Genomic DNA, 20,164 nt, shown 5'->3' on the forward strand with positions numbered 1-20,164 from the left:
AGCTTTATATATTAGTGCAGATTATGTCAAAGGACTCGGATTAAAACTTATGAATATTGTTATTGGTAGAATTATAAAGTGACACAAGCTATTGCCATCTAACCGCTTACGAGCAATTAAATTGTAATCAATACAGAATAATAATAGGAATAATAATGAAAGCGTTCGTGATCTGCGTCAACAAGCGCTTGTAATACAACAACTAAATAAAATGAGAAATATACTTGTATTAAAACCGAAGTGACCTCATTTTCAAATACAAGAAATACCACGAAAACGACAGATACGAACCGATGTAGATTCTGAGAAATACGATATCCGTGAATACGGCGAGGTATTAGTACCCCGCTATAAGTAAATGATATTGTATGTACAGAGTAATAGTAACAGTTAGTAAATATCCCACTGCTGGGCAGAGAACTTCTCCTCTGTTGCAATGCTGGTTAGTGGATACAAGCGACAAATAATTTCATTTGTCACATACAGGTTTCCTCCGTCCGGCACGAGATAAGTTATAAACAAAAAACTCCTACTAAGTGTAAACTGGTTGTAAGAAAAAAACACGTATATATTTTTCTATCTAACATTCTATATTCGCATATAGTTATCACAGCTATTATAACTATAATTTATATTAAGAGGTTAATACTTTATAAATACTATTAATATTCTTAAATCGTGGAAATAAAATAATGACTATACATTACTATACATATTCAATACGATCAAGATTGTATCGTTAAGCGATTATAAAAAACCTACTAATACTGCGCTCCGCGCCTTCTCTCTCGTTATTAATACATATTTCTATTTCATTCACACGATGTGTGATTATCTACATTCTATTAGATAGCATTATATATATATTATATTATAATTATATGGTTACTGTTTCAATCCTTAAAGTCGAAGTAATCAATTTTAATGCATATATACTCAAAAAAACAAAATATTTTCAAAAATGCATCTGCTAGCTGTGTGTATAAATTCGAATGCTAACTCACTAACAGACAACTTACGGTCTCCACCAGCACCTATAAACCTATAAGTTACAACCATAAAATGTAGCTATAATTCCTTATATTCTTGTAGTTGTACTACAGAAAATTATTCCACTAAGTGCTAGTTAGAAGATAAAAATTAGTTTGGAAATAAAAATGTTCAGATGGAACTGACTTCTGTTTATTCATTATTATTATTAGTTAGTCCTATCGGGTTATTTGTGTTTGAATTTATATACGTATTGTGTACCCATGTATTTCTCACAACCAGCAAATGGTAAACGGCCGCAGGAAAGGTTCTAAAAAGTTCACGATAGACAGGATGAATAAAATGCAAATGAACATATTGATACTCCTACAATACACAAAATTGGACTCAGACAACTTCAAAAGGTCGTGTTCGTCATTTATCCGCAAAAAAAAACAAACAATAATAAAAAACAAATGACGAATTAATTTAAATACTTAAAATGAAACTACAATAAACATTTGAACTTATTACGAACATAATCTTATTTAATGAAAGAGAACGATTGTTATTTTAATGCGTATATTTCTTTTGTTAAAGGAACCAAACAAATTCTTCATGGAGTCAACGGACGGCTTCGACCAAAACAATTAATTGCTATTATGGGACCGTCAGGCGCTGGCAAGTCTACGTTGTTAGATGTGCTATCCGGCTACAGAACTACAGGTGTCGGAGGGGCTATATTTATCAATGGACGTGGAAGAATCATGAGTGAGTAATAAGATACTTAAAAAAATATATATTTAAAGATGAACACAACTGATATCGAAAAAAATTATTAACTATGGACTTAATTATGATGTTCATAAATGAACTTATTGAAAAACATATTTGTACCCAATAGCCTATTCCAATCGCAGACATAGATATAAAATGTCTCACTAACATATTCCATGTGATTTGATAATATACCTGTTAAGAAGATAAATTGCATAAACCTACTCTAGATTTATATTAAAAAAAATATTTACAGAAAAATTTAAGAAAATGTCATGTTACATCCAACAAGACGACAGACTTCAAGGTCTACTCACCGTTGGTGAGAACATGACAATAGCAGCCGATCTAAAACTACCTACAAAAATGGACAAGTACGAGAAAGGCGAAGTGGTAAATATAACTTAACATTTAAAAGTACTATTACTATATAAATTTATTTCGTTTTATTTGAACTAAGAACATAAATATATAGATCAGTACCAATGAAATTATATAATATTAATAATATATGACATTTATGAATGATTTATTTAATAACAAGTTCCAAACAATATATTTTTTAAAGAACAAAACAATATTTATTTTATTTTATTCGTATTATATTTTTTTATACATAAATTATAAGGTATAAACTCATTTTAGATCGAAGACATCCTGACAAATTTGGGTTTATATGAGCATATGAACACACGCGGAGCTCAACTATCGGGAGGGCAACGAAAGCGACTCTCTATTGCATTGGAGCTTATCAACAATCCTCTCGTTATGTTTCTTGATGAGCCAACCACGTAAGCCAAGCTATTGCTTTTAAGCCATTAAATTACATAAAATAAAGTAACCACCACCTAATAGAGACTAGACGTAGACACTAAAATAACTTTTTCTGTCAGTGTGCCTTTAACTATGGGATCTATTTTTTATAGACTGACTAGACTAGACTTATATAGGCATCACGTTTAGCTGTCGAAGAAATGGTGAGTAAGTTTTACCCATCAATCCAGTTAAATCTAGTCATAAAGCCGATGGTAGAGTTTTAGTAGCCAAACTTAGGACGTGTTATGACACATATAATATATGTTTTTTTCTCCAATTAAAACCTTCTAATCCCTTCGATGAAGCTCCGCTTAAAGCCAAGCATTGGAGATAAGGAAAGTACTACGCATCTTATTCAATGTTTTCTTTAACAGAGGGTTGGATAGTTCATCATGTAGCCAAGTAGTTCAACTGTGCCAAAGCCTCGCTCACCAGGGTCGAACAATCGTGTGTACAGTCCATCAGCCCTCTGCCACATTGTTCGCTCTATTCGACCAAGTGTATGTGTTATCAGCTGGAAACTGCTTATACCAGGGCACTACGACGAACCTAGTCCCATATCTGGAAGAAGCTGGTATTCCTTGCCCGATTTATCATAATCCGGCCGATTACAGTAAGTTTTTATTCGTCTTTACGTTATTATTTTAAATGATCAGAAAAATGGTTCCTCTATACACTTAAGCTTAAGTTGAAAATTTTTACGATATAGAAGACACCTACAAAAACAATATACAATAATATTAAAACTATAAAATTTCAAAATAATTTCAAGTATGATTAATTAAATTGATCTTCTCGTATCTTCAGTCATTGAATTGGCGTGTGGTGAATACGGCGAAGATAAAATACCGGTCTTGATTACAAAGGCTGAAAATGGAAAAGCTCTACAATGGTTCAATAATCCAGAGACTATACCTACAATGGAATTGCTTAGAAAACAGTATCCTTTAAGTGTAATGAGGGATCAAGACACAACCACAGGGGAAGAGGAAACGCCACAATCCAATCAAAGATCAGTGCTCATAAGGCGAGGATTCCTTAAAGCAAAACGTGATCCTGTAAGTAAAATGAGAACCAAACCAAACGCTAGTTAAGTAATGTTTATTACATAGAAGGATTCAACTATTGTGATACTTTTTAAATCGTCTCTTAATAAAAGTCAACATTTTTTAAATTCTAAGGTTTACCTAAAAAAAATCTTTGTAAACCATGTTTAAATAACTGAAAAATGTTAATATCTAGTATCTCCATTTAGATATTTTTAAAGAGGAATCATAGGCGTAAAAATAGTGAAAACTCGTCTTACAATTATTTTTATTCTTATTTGATTCTTCAATTTTTCAGACGATGACACATCTCAGGCTGATGGTGAACGTAGTAGTGGGTATTATGCTTGGAGCTCTCTTTATCAACGCTGGTAATGAAGGCTCCCGCGTATTGGAGAATTATAATCTTTTATTTGCAATTCTCATGCACCACATGATGTCGCCTATGATGTTAACTATTCTTACATGTAAGTGGATTTTACAAATCAAACAGATATAATTTAAGCAGTAAAGTAAATGAAGTTATATAATGCCGTATATAAAACTTTATTTTTTCTCAATTTTTGTTATATTTACGTATTCAGTAAAACAGATTTTTTAAGTAACCTGCATATATTGAATGAATGTTATTCAAGTATAGCTTTTTTATAGAATTCGCTCCGATATATTTTTTTAAATATATAGAAGCCTATTTAAACTTTTTTTTTTTCAACATATATAAATCAAGAGGCTGATGGTTGACTTGATTGAAGAGATATATTAGTCAAAAACCTTTTATTTGAAATCTGTGAAGAAATGTGTAATAAATATAATATTATGTAGAAATTATTTGAATATCTTCTCTTTTCAGTTCCATCAGAAATGTCAATACTATTAAAGGAACATTTCAACAGATGGTATTCTCTTGGTTCTTACTACATTTCGATAACAATAGTGGATCTACCAATTTCGGTAAGATTAAGTTCATATAATAAACATATAATATAATGTCGGGGAGTCTGAATATTTAGGATTAGTAATATACATATTCCATATCATTAGTACTTACATTAGATTTATTATAAATTTCAGATAGTATCCTGTGCCATATTCAGTGTGATCGTCTACTTGATGTCGTCTCAGCCGCTTGACATTGCGCGCTTCGCTATGTTCTTCGCCATTTCAGTTTATACTGTACTGGTCGCGCAGAGCTTCGGACTTATGGTCGGAGCCGTCTTCAATGTTGTTGTAAGAACACTGTTATAATTTAGACCTAACCTTCTAAATATATTCCATTGTATATTCCATTATATATTGTATTGTGAATTACTAAAAGTTCTTGATTAATATATCTTATTTATTCACACACTATTCCACTTATCTACTGATATCCATTTTAATTTACTTCCTAAATTCCGATAACAGCTTTGTCGACGTTCAAAGCGCCATTTTTTCATAAATTCATAATGAAGATGATTTCACGACAAAACTATATTATTTTAAAATTGTAAAATTAGAAGTGAATAAAACTGCTTTCAATACTTTTTATGGAAATTTGCAAACATAAATATATTTTTTGGTCTTGATTCCAATACTGAAGACTTAATTCAACTTAAATGTTTATTTATGTTTAGTTCTCCCTTTGCCTAATATTTTTGCGGTAACGCCATTCTTAGAAACTTATTTGACACTATGTGAAACAGACGGTAAACTTAATACCTATTTAAAATTGAAGCTTGTTTCATTTTTATGGCTTCAACTTAAATAAATTCTAACATATAAAAAAAATATTTTACAGAATGGAACATTTCTTGGACCAACATTGTCCGTGCCAATGATGATGTTTGCCGGCTTCGGTGTTACATTACGAGACCTGCCACCATATCTGGCCTGGGGTTCCTATGTGTCATATTTAAGATACGGTCTAGAGGGCTACATCGGTGCAATATATGGCTTGGATAGACCCACCTTGGAATGCAATGAAGCTAAATACTGTCACTACAGGTAAATTATTTCATTTAAATTATTTTTTTAATATATAGTAAGACTTACTGCAAACTGCTCTACCACTCATTAGTTATTCTTCGCTTTTTCATTTATTATATCTGAAATTATAATAGTTCACTCACCCTTCAAACAATAAAACAATACCAATAAAGCAATACAAAATATAAAAAAATAGCTGTTTACCAACGGTGATGAGTGGCAAATTGTTTAAGTGGTACTAAAGCCCTACTAGCACTAAAAGAATGATTGTAAATTTTTAGAAGTTTTGATATTCACTTTAAACTATTTATGTCCTACAGACAGTAAACGCCAATATCTTGTAATATCAATAAAACTCGTAATACTTTGTAAGCACTCACCGGGAAGTGTTCAAAACCGACTTACGGTGATATGCTAAGTTGATGCATATATCTTTTGAATGTTATATAACCATTATAGTATACGCCTTACACGCCTGATCGTGTTATGATCTTACAAAATAGCTCTACTGAATTAATATTCATAAAACTCGAATCAGTATATTATTTTACAATTAAACTGCATCAAAAACCAAATCAACTTTATTATTAATGGTTTTATAGTTTTGTTGGTAAAGTAGGTGAACCAAATTGGTCCAAGACCAAGTTTAATTTTAAACATTTTCCTCAGGTATCCTCGCACGTTCCTGAAGGAAATTGCTATGTCGCCAAACATGTTCTGGTGGGACATCCTCGCCCTCACAGTTACGCTGCTCGTTCTGAGAACTGCTTCATTTTTCCTGCTCAAATGGAAACTCAGTGCTGTCCGATAATAATTATCAGCATTTCTTACTTATAATTTATATAAATTCAGATATGTTGAAAATATTTTAATAGCATTAGTATCGGATTTTACTGCTCAATTTATTTATTTTTATTAATAGTAAATTTAGCTAATCGCCAGTTTCCGAAATAAGGATTAATTCATTAACTTATTTGGCTGAACGCTCATTGGTCGCCTCCTGCGTCAACGGCGGCCATCGACCAATAACAGTTCAGATTTAAGTGAAATTAGTTAATTTACTTGTTCATCAATCATGGTCAATGTTTCAGAAACTGGAGATAAGTCTCATTAGATTTATTGACATAATTATAAAAAATAATTAATATTTTATCATGAAATTAATTATTTCTCGCCAAAAAATATATGAATATTCTAGTAATACTTTAAAATTACGAATATGTATTGTCCCTACATCATTCCAAATTGATTGAATATTTATGAAAGATAGTATTTATACTACCATACCAAAACCAATTATGGGTTTTTTTTATGATTAAACTATTCTTAGTACTTAGATTTTATCTAATGTTAGACCGAAATTAAGTACTGAAAGTTTAACTATTGACGTACTTATATCATAGATAACGATCTCATAAAAAGCGTACTATCTTTCATGAATTCCATTCGCATCACTCGTCAAATTATCTCGTCTGTCGTATTGTGCGCTATTTAGCGTAAAACGAAACGCATTAATATTCATATCATTCGTCATATTGATAATTTATTATATTTTATCAATGTTATTTCTGAAATAAAATGAGATTATTTTTTTCAATAATTACTATGTCAACGATGATGATTGATTGATGACAATTTATATAACCAACATATGACTCTGGTATGTTATGTACCTACTTTTACTTTTATTTCGAGTTATTATTCAAAAGTACAAATAAATTTGGTAGAAATATAGAGTAATGAATTGTATTTATATAGGTGTGTTTATTTGTGCTTTTAAAATGAGAATTTTAAGCGGTTCTTTCTCTTAAAAATACCGTAATCGAAATACAATTAATATCGCCATGAGTTCTGTGATAAATAGCAACGTTACCTATGTACCGTCAATGTTTGCATCTGATACAATTTGTTCGGAATAATGTTATCATTTTATTAATCATAATAATAATAATATAATACTTAATCTATATTTTTTTAATAACACGAACATGTGTTAATATTTTGTATTAGAGCTGTTTATCAGTAATATTAGGTACTTGTTAAAGTTGCGTAATTTATAGGAAAAAACTATTATTGACATGTATAACATTTATTTTTTAAATTGTAAATACTTTTATCTAAACTAAAAAGTTTTGTATGTCGGGTTGAATGTAACAAGGATTAAAGATTAGATTACTTGCATGTGGAATAATTTTAACTAATTATTTAGTGGCTTAATTAAATAATACGCTAGATAAAGAACATTGGTGGCTCAAGTAAGTGGAGGCAATGTAATGTAGCGTACATTATAATATAATATTCAAGACCAGCCTCCCGATCTAAGTATAGTTTGTTTAAAATTGGGGTTTTATATAATTATATTTTGTGTCATAATTTTATAATTTCGCTGATTATAAAATTATAAAACTAACAATATTATAAGAGGAAGAATTTGGTGTATCATTAAATATATATAAATGGACTTACTTCGACGGGGAATTATGATTTAAATTAGTGTTCAATTAAATTTGATTTGGGGAGATCGTAGAGGTAATTACGAACTGAGACCAAAGATTTTATTTTCTAAATTCATATCGGTCCATGATTATATGATTCCTACAATAAGTACAATAAGATGCATGCAACTTTGTGCTTATTTAGTTTAATGATAATCGAATGATTATGACAAATATTTATCAACTGGTATCATAATTTTAATGATATTGTGATAATTGTTCTTCCACTAGCAAATGCAGAAAAGTTGTCTTGCAAACTGACCTGCGAATTATCATTAAATTGCGATATTAGCTCCGATTGTTATCATTAGATGCGGTAATCCATTTGCCTCTATTGAAATTAAAATTATTTTTATTAATTAACAATATTTTATTGGATCATTAAGCATTTAAAAAAAATCATTAGAGTTTATTTGTATATGTTTCTTTATGTTTAAGAAAATTGGTTAGGTATTTTAAAAACGGAGGGCAGTATGATATAAGGTGTCAGTACCGTTAGCAACGCCATTTTTTCACTTTTTTGATTCAACGTATATTTTGACCAAAATAATTCCGAGATAAGTTGTACATGCTCAAAACATATTGACAACAACACATAAACATAACATACTGTACACAAATAATTGTTTGTACATACAGTGCAAAAATGTATGTGAGAGTAAATGATAATTTTGACAAATATATAGCTTCCTTCCTTAATCATAAAGTAGCTTTTAATGTTTAGTACAGTTTCAGAAGCTGTTGGTCGAAAACCTTATTGAAATACTTCTGACATTAAAATATCCTTTAAATGTCAGAAGAAGAAGCGCAAAAAATTGTAGTAAATAGTATATGTGTAACCTTGAATGTTATTCATATTTAAGTTTAAGTGTAAATGTAACCTAAGCAAGGATTTCGCAGGGATATATACGGCCTTATTAGTCTTTTAGAAAACGAGGTAAATTTAGTTTAAAATTAATATTAACATGTCCATTTACTGGTGATAATTATATTAAGGTTTTTGTATGGAATGAAAATAAAAAAAATTAATATGAAATATTTATATTTTATTTCAAGTTTTTAGTATTTAAAATATCACTATAATTATACTAATTTGTGTATAGCCCGATTTATTAATAAATAAAGACAAAATAATTGCACTCTCTGTATGCTACTCTACTAATACTCTGCATTTTGAAAAGTTTTCAAATCATAGTGGAGACAATTTACTAAAACCCAGAGAGGATTGGTCGCGTTATGGCCAAAAAACAAAACTAAAGTTCTATGTTTAAATGCTGCTAATATTCTTAAACCATTTCACGTAGTCATAATTTTTGCAGTATCAGTACTTGTTTCAGTAATCAAAAGTTGAAACACATTTATTTATTGAAGCATTACTTCTAAAGCTATGCCATTAATTGAAACTTTTTTTAAAAGTATTCAGAACGTACGAAGGGTTTGAGTAGATTCAGGGTAATTCACTCCGGTGAGAGCAGAGCCAGTTCCAACGACTATAGTTTTAATTGCCCTCTTTTATCAGTGGAACAAGGTACATGATTGATACAAAGCAGATGAGAATTCTCGTAACTTTTGGCTGGCATATTTGTAGTAAAAATCTACTTTGGTCCTAGTATACCTAGGCATTTGTTATTTAAATGAATTTAACCTCGTCAGGTACATATGTTGAAATACCGATAACTGTAGGAGCACAGTTGTGACCGAAGTGTAAGCCCAGCTAGATGGACCGATTATCTTAAGTAACTCATAAGATCTGAATGAGGGAGTGGACAACCGGAGCTTTGGCGAACCTTGAATGAGTTCAACAGTGAACAATAACTGACTTATATCGATAATGGTATATGTAATCAAGATTCAACTCAATACAAGTAAATTTGATATACCCACAATTAGTATGAATTATTTTTCGTATGACTTTTTTTAAAAATAAAAAAAAATAGTTTAAAAAAATACTTTATTATTGTTAATTTACGTATATTTCAATGACATTTCATTTCTTCATCACCCTCCCAATACATAGCCCTTTTATTCATCACACAACTCAGACGGATTTACAATTACAGAAATAAAAAATAGTAGTTTAACTCAATTAATGATTTCCGTAGAATACGTTTAACTATTCAATTAAATAAAAAGATCTCCGAATATTTACAACAGCGTAATTTTTAAGGCACTTTCTGCCTTGCACAACTACTCTTTGGAACCAGCTTTCACCGGCGTTTTTTTTTCAAACAGATCGGCTTGGGAACCTTCAGGGATAGTGGTAAGCTCTTTGGACCTACCGAATGTTATATCCCTGAACATTAGCAAAGTGACTACTTTCCATCAGTTAAGCCTCCTGCACGTTTGCCACCTATGTCATAAAAAAAATACAACATATTTGCCAAACAAGATGTTCTAAAGGTATCGTGATGAGTGAGTAAATTATCATTAACTCTTTCTTATATTAGGTTATAAATTCGATTTTCCACATATTACAATTTGCCCAATTCACGTTCATATATATTTACCCATTTTCTTATCGACCTTGTCCACCAAGACTTGACCGAAAATGTCTTTAACCGATAACACTGCCTTTGCGTATATTTCTTAAGTCTATTAATTTGTTGTGCTATGGCACATTTTTATAACGATGTGCAAATTAAAATTAGTAATTTTTTGTTTGAATAAAAATGATATCTATAACTTACATAACAATATTATATAGGATAAAGGTATATTTTCAATTGCATACTCAATCAACTAATAGTTAAATTATTTTTAATAGTTATATTTCGACGAATGTCGTACAAATATAATAAGGTAAACGATATTTTTTGCAATCTAAGCTTAGAAATTATACAATACACAAATAACTTCACTTTGTAAAAATACTACCTTTATAAAAATACCCGTACCGCCGTTTCACCCGCAGTTTTCAATATACACACGTCATGCATGACACATACTATGAATATCAAGTATATCTTAAATTAATAACATTATTAACAATTTGCCATATAATTTGGTATTTATTAAATTGCTCTTTACGATCTTTACGTATGTAATTAGCCTGCCTCACATTGACTTGGCTCCTCCCGTTTGGATAAATACAAACAAAAAAAAAATCTTAAATTTTTTTTTTTTTAATTTCTTACTAAAAGACATGTAAGCTTGATGTTTTTCTTGAGTTACCTTGAAATACATTTTACAAATTCTAATTTAAATATAGATTATTTTGCTCAGCGACCTCATCTTTGGAGCGATCTCACATGTACCTTTGCAAATTTAAATCACATAATAGTTCCTGAAATAAGCGCGTTCGAATAGACAAACCATCCACCTTTATAATAATAGTATATACAAATTAAACAATTCGATTCCCGCCATTATCAATTAAGTTTATTTTTCTCTAGAGTGTTTTTGTTATTCTCTTCATACGTTTTGCCCCAAATTAGTTCGACAATATACCATTGAAGGAAATGGAAGAACATATATACAGTTATCGTGATAGCCACGAACATTATCACCTCTAACCAGCCGAAAAGTTCAAACAAACTATACACTGGTTCACCAGTGAATTGACTGACTGCGAGTCTGTAAGGAAAGAAAAACAATATTTTAGTACCAGCATTTCAAAATAATAATAAATCTCATCGTGGCAAATATTTTTTATTTCTTGCAATTTATTCATAGAAACATATATTTAGAAAAATTAAATGTTGCGATTTATTTCGGTTGATTTTCACATTTCTTACAAAAATGAAAGTCAAAGACATCGATATTTTTTTTATTAAACTTTTCATTGATATTATGATTTAGGGTAAGGAGAAACCTGAATTAATCGATTAAATACAGTCGATAAGAATGAAATAGTTTTTTTTGTAATAAATATTTAGTACTGCCTCTCGTACTACGATGACGAAATTATTTTTTATATTATGATGATTTTGACAATCATTCCAAGAGACTGTTTAAGAATGATTTAGTACCCTCTTTTTGTTAACAGTGCAGCACTGACAGTATCTTCGGGCATAGACAAAGTCACAAAGCATAGGGAAAGATAAAATGCGGATCCGATGTTCGATAATTTATGGAATATCGGTCGAATGCCCTTGATCTGGACCTCTTTAATTGACAACACCAAAGATATTCTTGTTGACTGGAATTTAATTAATTAAACCTTATCATCATAAAACATTAGCAAATCATGTATGCTTTCTCTCTAGCCATTATACGTTATATTGAAACCATATACCTACATACCAAACTTAAAATAAATTTGCAGTATACAACACACAATGAATCAAAAAAAAATCTACTTAATGCCAAACTTAGACGAAAGTAATTATAAAAATATCTATACAATACAATTATTGTGGTTTCTTATTAATTATAATTAGGTAATAATTAGGTAGAGTAAGATAGTCCTCGCAATGGTCCTAAAATTAATGAAACGAGGGTATTAAAAAAATGACACAATTACAACAATTTTTACCGGTTTCAGGTTTCACACTTGATTTACGCGGAATGTTTTTGACTATATTGATATTTTTTTACATTTCTAATACATTAAAACAATTTTGGAAAAGTACAGGGTTGATCTCAATAATTTACACATTATATTATCTTTTTTTTATGATATCGGTAGGCTGACGAGCAAATGGGCCACCTGGTGGTAAGTGGTCACCACCACCCATAGACAATGGCGTTGCAAGAAATATTAACCATTCCTTACACCACCAATGCGGTAACAATCTGGGGACCCTTCAAACCGTAACACAACAATACTGAGTATTGCTGTTTGGCGGTAGAATATCTGATGAGTGGGTGGTACCCGTCTGGGTAAGACGGGTTTGCACAAAGTCCTACCATCAAGTGAAATTGCAACATTACAGCGGTGAACTAACAAGATTATTATAATAAAGACAGACGCAACGCCTCATTGTTACGTCACAACATGAGTTGTTGTGAGGGTTTATTTGCAGGTAGATACATTTAGATTGTGATATTTTTATTTGGTATTAAAATGTTGTAATATTTTTAATTTTTAGTATTTATTTTATATTATAAGTGATAAAAAATATACATACATATATTACCAAAAACTATTTCCAGTAAAATTTAATAGTAAAAGGTGTTTTTTCATTAATTTTGTATTATTTTTTTTTGTATTTCGTACTCATCGCTGGTCATCATATGGTCTGAATTAACAGACCGAATTACCAATTGACGTTTGATTAATGCACGTATAAGGTATATACACATGTTGGAGTTTCTATCCAATTATAGTTAAATAGTTTGTTGTCAGCGTCTTGTAGTCCAATTCTAAATATACACTATTCAAATAGGATTGTTACGATCACTTTTTGAAAAATTATTTCATGTGATCTCTACGCAACAGATTGATTTACAACTAAATCATTCGAATAATATTGAGGTAACACAGTACAATGATTAAAAATTAAAAACAAATTAAAACTTACACGCAACCATACACAGAGCAAAAAGCCAGCATCAGGGCTAGGCCAGGTATCACGTTGGTTGGTCTTCTCCGAGGAAGCAGAAGAATGTCCATTAATACCGCGACCCCTGACACGGTGTGCAACGAGTGCTGAGCCCAATATGGCAAATACTTGAATACAGCCATAGGAGCTATTAATTCTGGGTCCTTCACCCACAGTATCCAGAAAGAAAAATCGGCATACTAAAAATATTATTAAATAAAAATGTATTTTATTTAAGTAAGATCTCTTATAAATTAGCACTTTTGTACCGCAATATAAATAATTTTTACAACATGACATTAACAGCCTGTAATTTTCCCACTGCAGGACTAAGGCCTTTTCTCCCTTTGAGGAGAAGGTGTGGAGCATATTCGACCACGCTGTTGCAATGCGAGTTGGATACACATGTGGCAGAATTTAATTAAAATTAAACACATGCAGGTTTCCTCCCGATGTTTGCCTTCACCGCCGAACTCGAAATGAATTATTTATATTAATTTGTGTTTACAAATTAAGCACATGAAAATTCAGTGGTGCATGCGTTCTTACCACTGGACTGGACTCTTGTAATATCGTAATATGACAAAACTAAATCAAAATATTAAAGTTAGCACCGGTTCGAAACAGACTCTACAGAGAGAAACCAAACAAATCAGCAATTACCTTTCTTAACAATTAAAGGAAGGTATAAAATTAAATTATTATTTATCTGACATAAACAATAAACAAAACAAACACCATGTTTCTTTTATTCTATTCAATGTTTTATCGTGTAACACACCTTATTTATTAATGTTTATTTAACATTTAATGCACTTGCTCACTTAAAGTGAAGTATGACATTTTCTATACATATAATAAAATTGGAGTATCTGTTTGTAATATCAAAATTGGAACTTTTTACTTTTCACTAAAAACATATGTTTACACACACCAAAATAACTTTTTTTTCATTTTTTTTCTGTCTATCTGTCTGTTTGTTCCGGCTATCTCGGGACCGGCTGGTCCGATTTTGATGGGACTTTCAATGGCAGATAGCTTATGTAATAAAAGTAACTTAGGCTACAACAATAACTTTTTTATAAAAAGGTAAACAGACGGACCAATGGTAATTCGTTACCACCACTCATAGACATTGGCACTTAATGAAATACTAGTGGGTCTACAACGAAATTTCGCGTTTATTCAAAAAAAAAATTAGCAAGGTCGGAACCTAAACAGGTTTTTTTTTTTATTTCATTTCATTGTAAACTGCAAGTCATCTTAGATTTTCGCGATTATTACACATTGAAATAAAACTAGTTTTTTAACGGATTTAATCGCGTATATTAATTATTTTTAACATCCCGACGTCAGACTCAGTCTGCCCGTGACCACGAACACTGCAAAGTGCTCGAAACGTCGGGATGTTAAAAATAATTAATATACGCGATTAAATCCGTTAAAAAACTAGTTTTATTTCAACTGCAAGTCAGTCATCTACATTCGGCGCCAAAGTGATGAAACCTCTTTTAAATTAAATTTTGAATAACAAATAGTTATATAATACATTCGTTCAGTAAGAATGTTTAATCTGTTTCTCTTTAACTAATTCTTTGTTAAATCGTAACAATTAAGTAAATTGCAATAAAGAATCTTTTCTGCACATATACGGCTGGAGCTCTTCAGAATGAGACTATAACCGAATTTTTATATGCAGCCATCGTCCCATAATCACTGGGACAAAAATCGGCTTACGATATTAATATATAAGATTAACCATCAATTACATCGTCTTCAGTGCTCATTGGGAACTAAGAGGTTATGTCATGTGCCTATTATCACTCCCCCTTAAAACTGGAACACAACGTATTAAGTATTACTGCTTGTCTGTATAATATCATACAAATAATTTAAGAACGAAGCCGCCGACCGCCACCTTAATTACAGACATTTTAATTTATACTGATACTAAAAAACTAATACGTCGTTTCACGTTGGATTTGTGCAATATTCTTTATTCAAGGAGATATTACAAGCATATTTGCATCATTATTGCTTGCCGGCGTATTGACAAAAGGTACCTATGTATATAAATGGAAAGCTAAAATTGTATATTTTATAATATTCTTTATTATATTTATGCTAGTCGTATAAGAAAATCGTATTCCTGACGCAAATAATAGTTTATCCTAAAGCTTAGTAGCTATAATAATATATATTTCTGCTTGAGGTGCTGTGTTTTATGACTAGCTGCGACTAGTGCGAAGCCGCACCGGTTTTCGGACCACCTAACGATGTAACAGTGGCATTGTTGTACAACCCTAACCCTTGATTGTGCTTAATTGCAGAATTATTAGAAATTCTTAAAATCAGTATTTCTAATATATAAAAACACCGGTACAATATATTTAATTTAAAGGGTCACAAATATGCTTCTTTAATTTTACATGTTTTTTTTCTTTAAAATGACATTTTAAATACGCTTATAGTTCTTATAAAACATAGTTAAACAAAGAATATTTCGATTTTGTACTACCAAAAGATCGACGGACTGTGTGAAGAATGACGTCAACAAAAAAAAGTAAAATATGTTATAATAAGAGTTAAAGATCAATGGAAACACACTGCGATCCTAAATATATGGGATGAGCAAGCAATGATGAATGTTTAGAATATTTTGATAGCATTCCTGCAAACGTCATGTATTGTACAGCAGCGCTATTATTTATGGACTAAATTCATGTACCACTCTCAGAAGCTTAAATGTAACTATTATTATGATAATCAATGTCGTTTAGTATCTTTTGACATTCCACGATTGTTTTCCATTATGAGTATCTTGTGTTCTCACATAATATATATTATTTTCTAAGATTACAATATTTACGTATATAAATTATAAACTATAATTAATTTCTTTAATGGTTAAGTTCAGTTGTTTCATAATTAGTTAAGTTCAGCCGAGATGGCCCAGTGGTTAGAACGCGTGCATCTTAACCGATGATTTCGGGTTCAAACCCAAGCAAGCACCACTGAATTTTCATGTGCTTAATTTGTGTTTATAATTCATCTCGTGCTCGGCGGTGAAGGAAAACATCGTGAGGGAACCTGCATGTGTCTAATTTCAACGAAATTCTGCCACATGTATTCCACCAACCCGCATTGGAGCAGCGTGGTGGAATATGCTCCAAACCTTCTCCTCAAAGGGAGAGGAGGCCTTAGCCCAGCAGTGGGAAATTTACAGGCTGTTATTGTATGTATGTAATGTAGTTAAGTTAATTTCTTTTCACTATCCATTATATAGTTTAATGTGTGTAGGGACATGTTACGTATGTATTAGTTTTATGGGTTTATGTTTATATTTGGATGTAACTGTTTTGTCTTGTGCCATAAAGTTTATTATTAATATTAGTTCCTTACCATTGTAGTTGGAAATATTATACTTGTCATAAAATAATCTCGAAACTTTCTCAAGCGTCTTAGGCGTTTCGTATCCCACTCGCCCCGCTTCTCCTTCAAATCGCAATAGAAAGCGATTGGGAAGTAAGTCAGCATCATCAACTAAAAAAGAAATAAAACGAATAACATAAATAAAAAAAATCTAACTAAAGTCTTCTTCTTAACTTAATGATGGGGCTTTATGGGTAGGTACCACCTATTAGATATTCTGACTCCAATCAGCAATACTTAGTATTATTGTGATCCATTTTGAAGGGTGAGTGAGCCAGTGCAACTGACGCAGGGGACGTAACATCTTAACTTTGAAGGTCGGGGCGCATTGACTATCTAAGAAATGGTTTTCTAACGGTGCTGGTGACTACTTATCATCAGGTGGCCCTTTGCTCGTCCGCTTACCTATATTATAAAAAAAAGTTACCGTGGAATGACAGGTTTGAAAGCAATTAAAAAAAAATGTTTTTTTTTTATTTCATTTTGATATAGTTAGATAGTAGATAATATACGTTCGATGACGTCACACTATAAGTGACAAAGGCTCTTATAATTGTCAAAAAATACGTGACGGAACATCTAGCTTCAAATCAAAGCAGTATAATTTATAGGAGTAATTAGTATTCTAACTGTGTTGGGAGGACAAGTTGTGGCGACCAAGGTTGTAATTGTTGACTCTGCATTTATTATATTCTATTGGTTGTTACTATTGATCTAAACATAATTGATTCATACACTATGCACTCAGTACTCGTAACTTTTTTAACTTATGTTATGAATAATGAATATTATATTTTATCAATCGTTTCTAAAAATAAGATTATATTAAAAATAAATAGTGATATTCAACTCAAAGAAGCACTTCAACTTCAAATTAAACTATAAAACTGAAAGTAAACTATAAGACTTCCGACTTATCTCTATCTCATATGACATCTGCATTTTTAGTACATCTCAATTCTATAAATAAAAACATTCAATTTACTATGGAATTAGAGGCAAATAATTCTTTAGCTTTTCTTGACATCCTTATTATCAGGAATCCTGACAATACATTAAGTCACACAGTTTATAGGAAACCCACACACACCAATAAATACCTCAATGGTGACTCGCACCACCACCCTAGTCAGTTAGCTACCGTTGGCAAATCTTTGTTTCAGAGAGCCCACCATCTCTGCGATGCTGAACACCTAGAGGACGAGCTACTTCAGATCAAGCTTGCACTCCACCAAGCTGCCCGTGCCTCGCCAGCATCGCAGAAGGCGTATCAAGCCACCCACAGTTGAGCGACAACCTGCATTTCTACCATATGTGAAGGGAGTTACAGACAGGATTGGCAATATCTTGAAGCGAGCTTCGATTAAAACCATTTACAAGCCTCATAAAAAAGTGAGCCAGTTCTTGAGACCTATCAAGAGTAATATCCCTTTACAAACTGCGGGAGTATATAAACTCGAATGTGAGTGTGGTTTATCTTACATAGGTCAAACAAAGAGAAGTATCGGTACTAGGGTCAAGGAACATATAGGAGATGTCAAAAATAAGCGTTCTTCAAAGTCTGCAGTCTGTGAACATGCTCTGGATAAACCTAACCATTTTATTCGATTTGATAAACCACAGATCCTCGCTAGAGAACACAGATTCATTCCTAGAATGATACGCGAGGCTATTGAAATTCAAAAACATCCGAACTTCAATAGAGAAGATGGTTGGAGACTTTCTAACACTTGGGATCCACTTATTAAAAATTTAAAATCCCAAATCCAACAGACTGCAAGACCTAAGGATACAGTTAGTGCCTTCTGCGTGCAACCGGAACGCTACTCAAGATACCACACACTCATCAGATATTCTGCCGATGGACAATACTTGGTATTGTTGTGTTCCGTTGTTGTTGTTGTTGTTGTGCTGTACGTGCTTAATTAGTTATTATATAAAAGAAAACGAAAAATCGTTGCAAAAACTATATGGCCTAGTAGTTAGAACGTGTGCATGTTAACCAATGATTGTGGGTATTTATAATTCCGCTCGTATACGGCGGTAAAGAAAACAACTTGAGAAAACCTGCATGTGTCTTATATCAATGAAATTCGGCCTCATGTGTATCTACCAATCGACATTGTAGCAGCGTTGTAGAATTAGCATTAGAACTCCGCAAAGGGAGAGGAGTCCTTAGCCCTACTGTGCGAAATAGGTACATGTTCAGGCTGTTACTCTATTATGGGTCAATTTGGAGAGACTCTAGTCCAAAACCGCTGTTATCACGAAGTAGTTACTTAAACTAAAAATATGAAAACAATGGAAATTAAATTAAATTCAATAAAGTGAACATATTTTAATACAAATATACTTATTATGATAACTGATAACTGGTTATCCAAAACATGTTTACGTGTTTACATGTTTTGAATTATCAGTTATCAGCTCCAGTACATTTTTTTAGTATATTTTAAAAACCAAGCGAAGTACTAAGAGTAAGACTGAGGAACAATCGATACTCCGAAATTATTTTATGCGGTTTAATTTATTCCAAATAACTCTTCAGGAGTAGCGAGGTATGTTAAAGAGTCCACTGTATCAGGAGCAGTAGGACCTAGGCTCGCTTTAAATACAAATAATTTATTCAATCTAGTTTAGTTGATAAAGTATTCGCCATACTATAAATAAATAAAACTCCATACGTCACAACAAAAGATAAAGCACAGACTGTTTACTATAATGTGGAAAGGGGGAAACAATTAAACATAATAATATTACTGTGCTAGATAATAAACAAATCGTCTTATATACGAAAACGTACTATTTGAGTAAATTTTAATTTATAATTTAACTTATAAACAAAGCTTGGCGAACCTGAGATATCGAAGAAATGGATTATTTAGTTACATAGTTTTCATAATTATACTTACATTAAACCAACAAGTGATTAATTTCCACCTGACACGTGAGTAGATACTGACTCTCGGGTCCTCGTCCTGTGACATGTCGATTGGTATGATCATGATAACAGCAAACACTAGATGAGATATAGCAACACCATAGTAACACAGTCGAACATTTAATAATATATCACTGCTTCTTATCATTTTATTAAATACTGTTAATTTTTTACGATAAACTTATACGGCAGCGTTGTAAAGAATACAGCGCGTTGCCACTGCGGTTCAGATTCGCACAT

The 20,164-nt window shown here is 31.6% G+C and overlaps 2 protein-coding genes across 2 annotated transcripts in view; one reads left to right on the plus strand and one right to left on the minus strand.

The window, feature by feature from the left end:
- LOC125066241 (ATP-binding cassette subfamily G member 4) overlaps positions 1-9,079 on the plus strand; it is a 37,313-nt gene extending 28,234 nt beyond the window's left edge. Inside the window, exons 2-11 of the mRNA XM_047674240.1 lie at positions 1,570-1,740; positions 2,003-2,139; positions 2,392-2,537; positions 2,937-3,175; positions 3,370-3,620; positions 3,907-4,075; positions 4,459-4,559; positions 4,680-4,835; positions 5,386-5,591; positions 6,243-9,079. Of these exons, the coding sequence (XP_047530196.1) occupies positions 1,570-1,740; positions 2,003-2,139; positions 2,392-2,537; positions 2,937-3,175; positions 3,370-3,620; positions 3,907-4,075; positions 4,459-4,559; positions 4,680-4,835; positions 5,386-5,591; positions 6,243-6,384 (1,718 nt within the window). The 3' untranslated portion in view covers positions 6,385-9,079. The remainder of the gene's footprint in view (positions 1-1,569; positions 1,741-2,002; positions 2,140-2,391; positions 2,538-2,936; positions 3,176-3,369; positions 3,621-3,906; positions 4,076-4,458; positions 4,560-4,679; positions 4,836-5,385; positions 5,592-6,242) is intronic.
- Positions 9,080-11,194: 2,115 nt separating this feature from the next.
- LOC125066242 (androgen-dependent TFPI-regulating protein-like) lies at positions 11,195-20,149 on the minus strand. The gene is made up of 4 exons (XM_047674242.1): positions 19,896-20,149; positions 16,954-17,094; positions 13,531-13,751; positions 11,195-11,641 (listed from the first exon to the last, which is right to left on the minus strand). Exons 1-4 carry the CDS (start codon positions 20,070-20,072, stop codon positions 11,437-11,439), a joined length of 744 nt encoding a protein of 247 aa, XP_047530198.1. The 5' UTR covers positions 20,073-20,149; the 3' UTR covers positions 11,195-11,436.
- Between the last annotated feature and the right edge of the window lie 15 nt (positions 20,150-20,164).

The sequence above is a fragment of the Vanessa atalanta genome, chromosome 9, assembly GCF_905147765.1.
Source record: "Vanessa atalanta chromosome 9, ilVanAtal1.2, whole genome shotgun sequence".
Lineage (NCBI taxonomy): Eukaryota > Metazoa > Arthropoda > Insecta > Lepidoptera > Nymphalidae > Vanessa > Vanessa atalanta.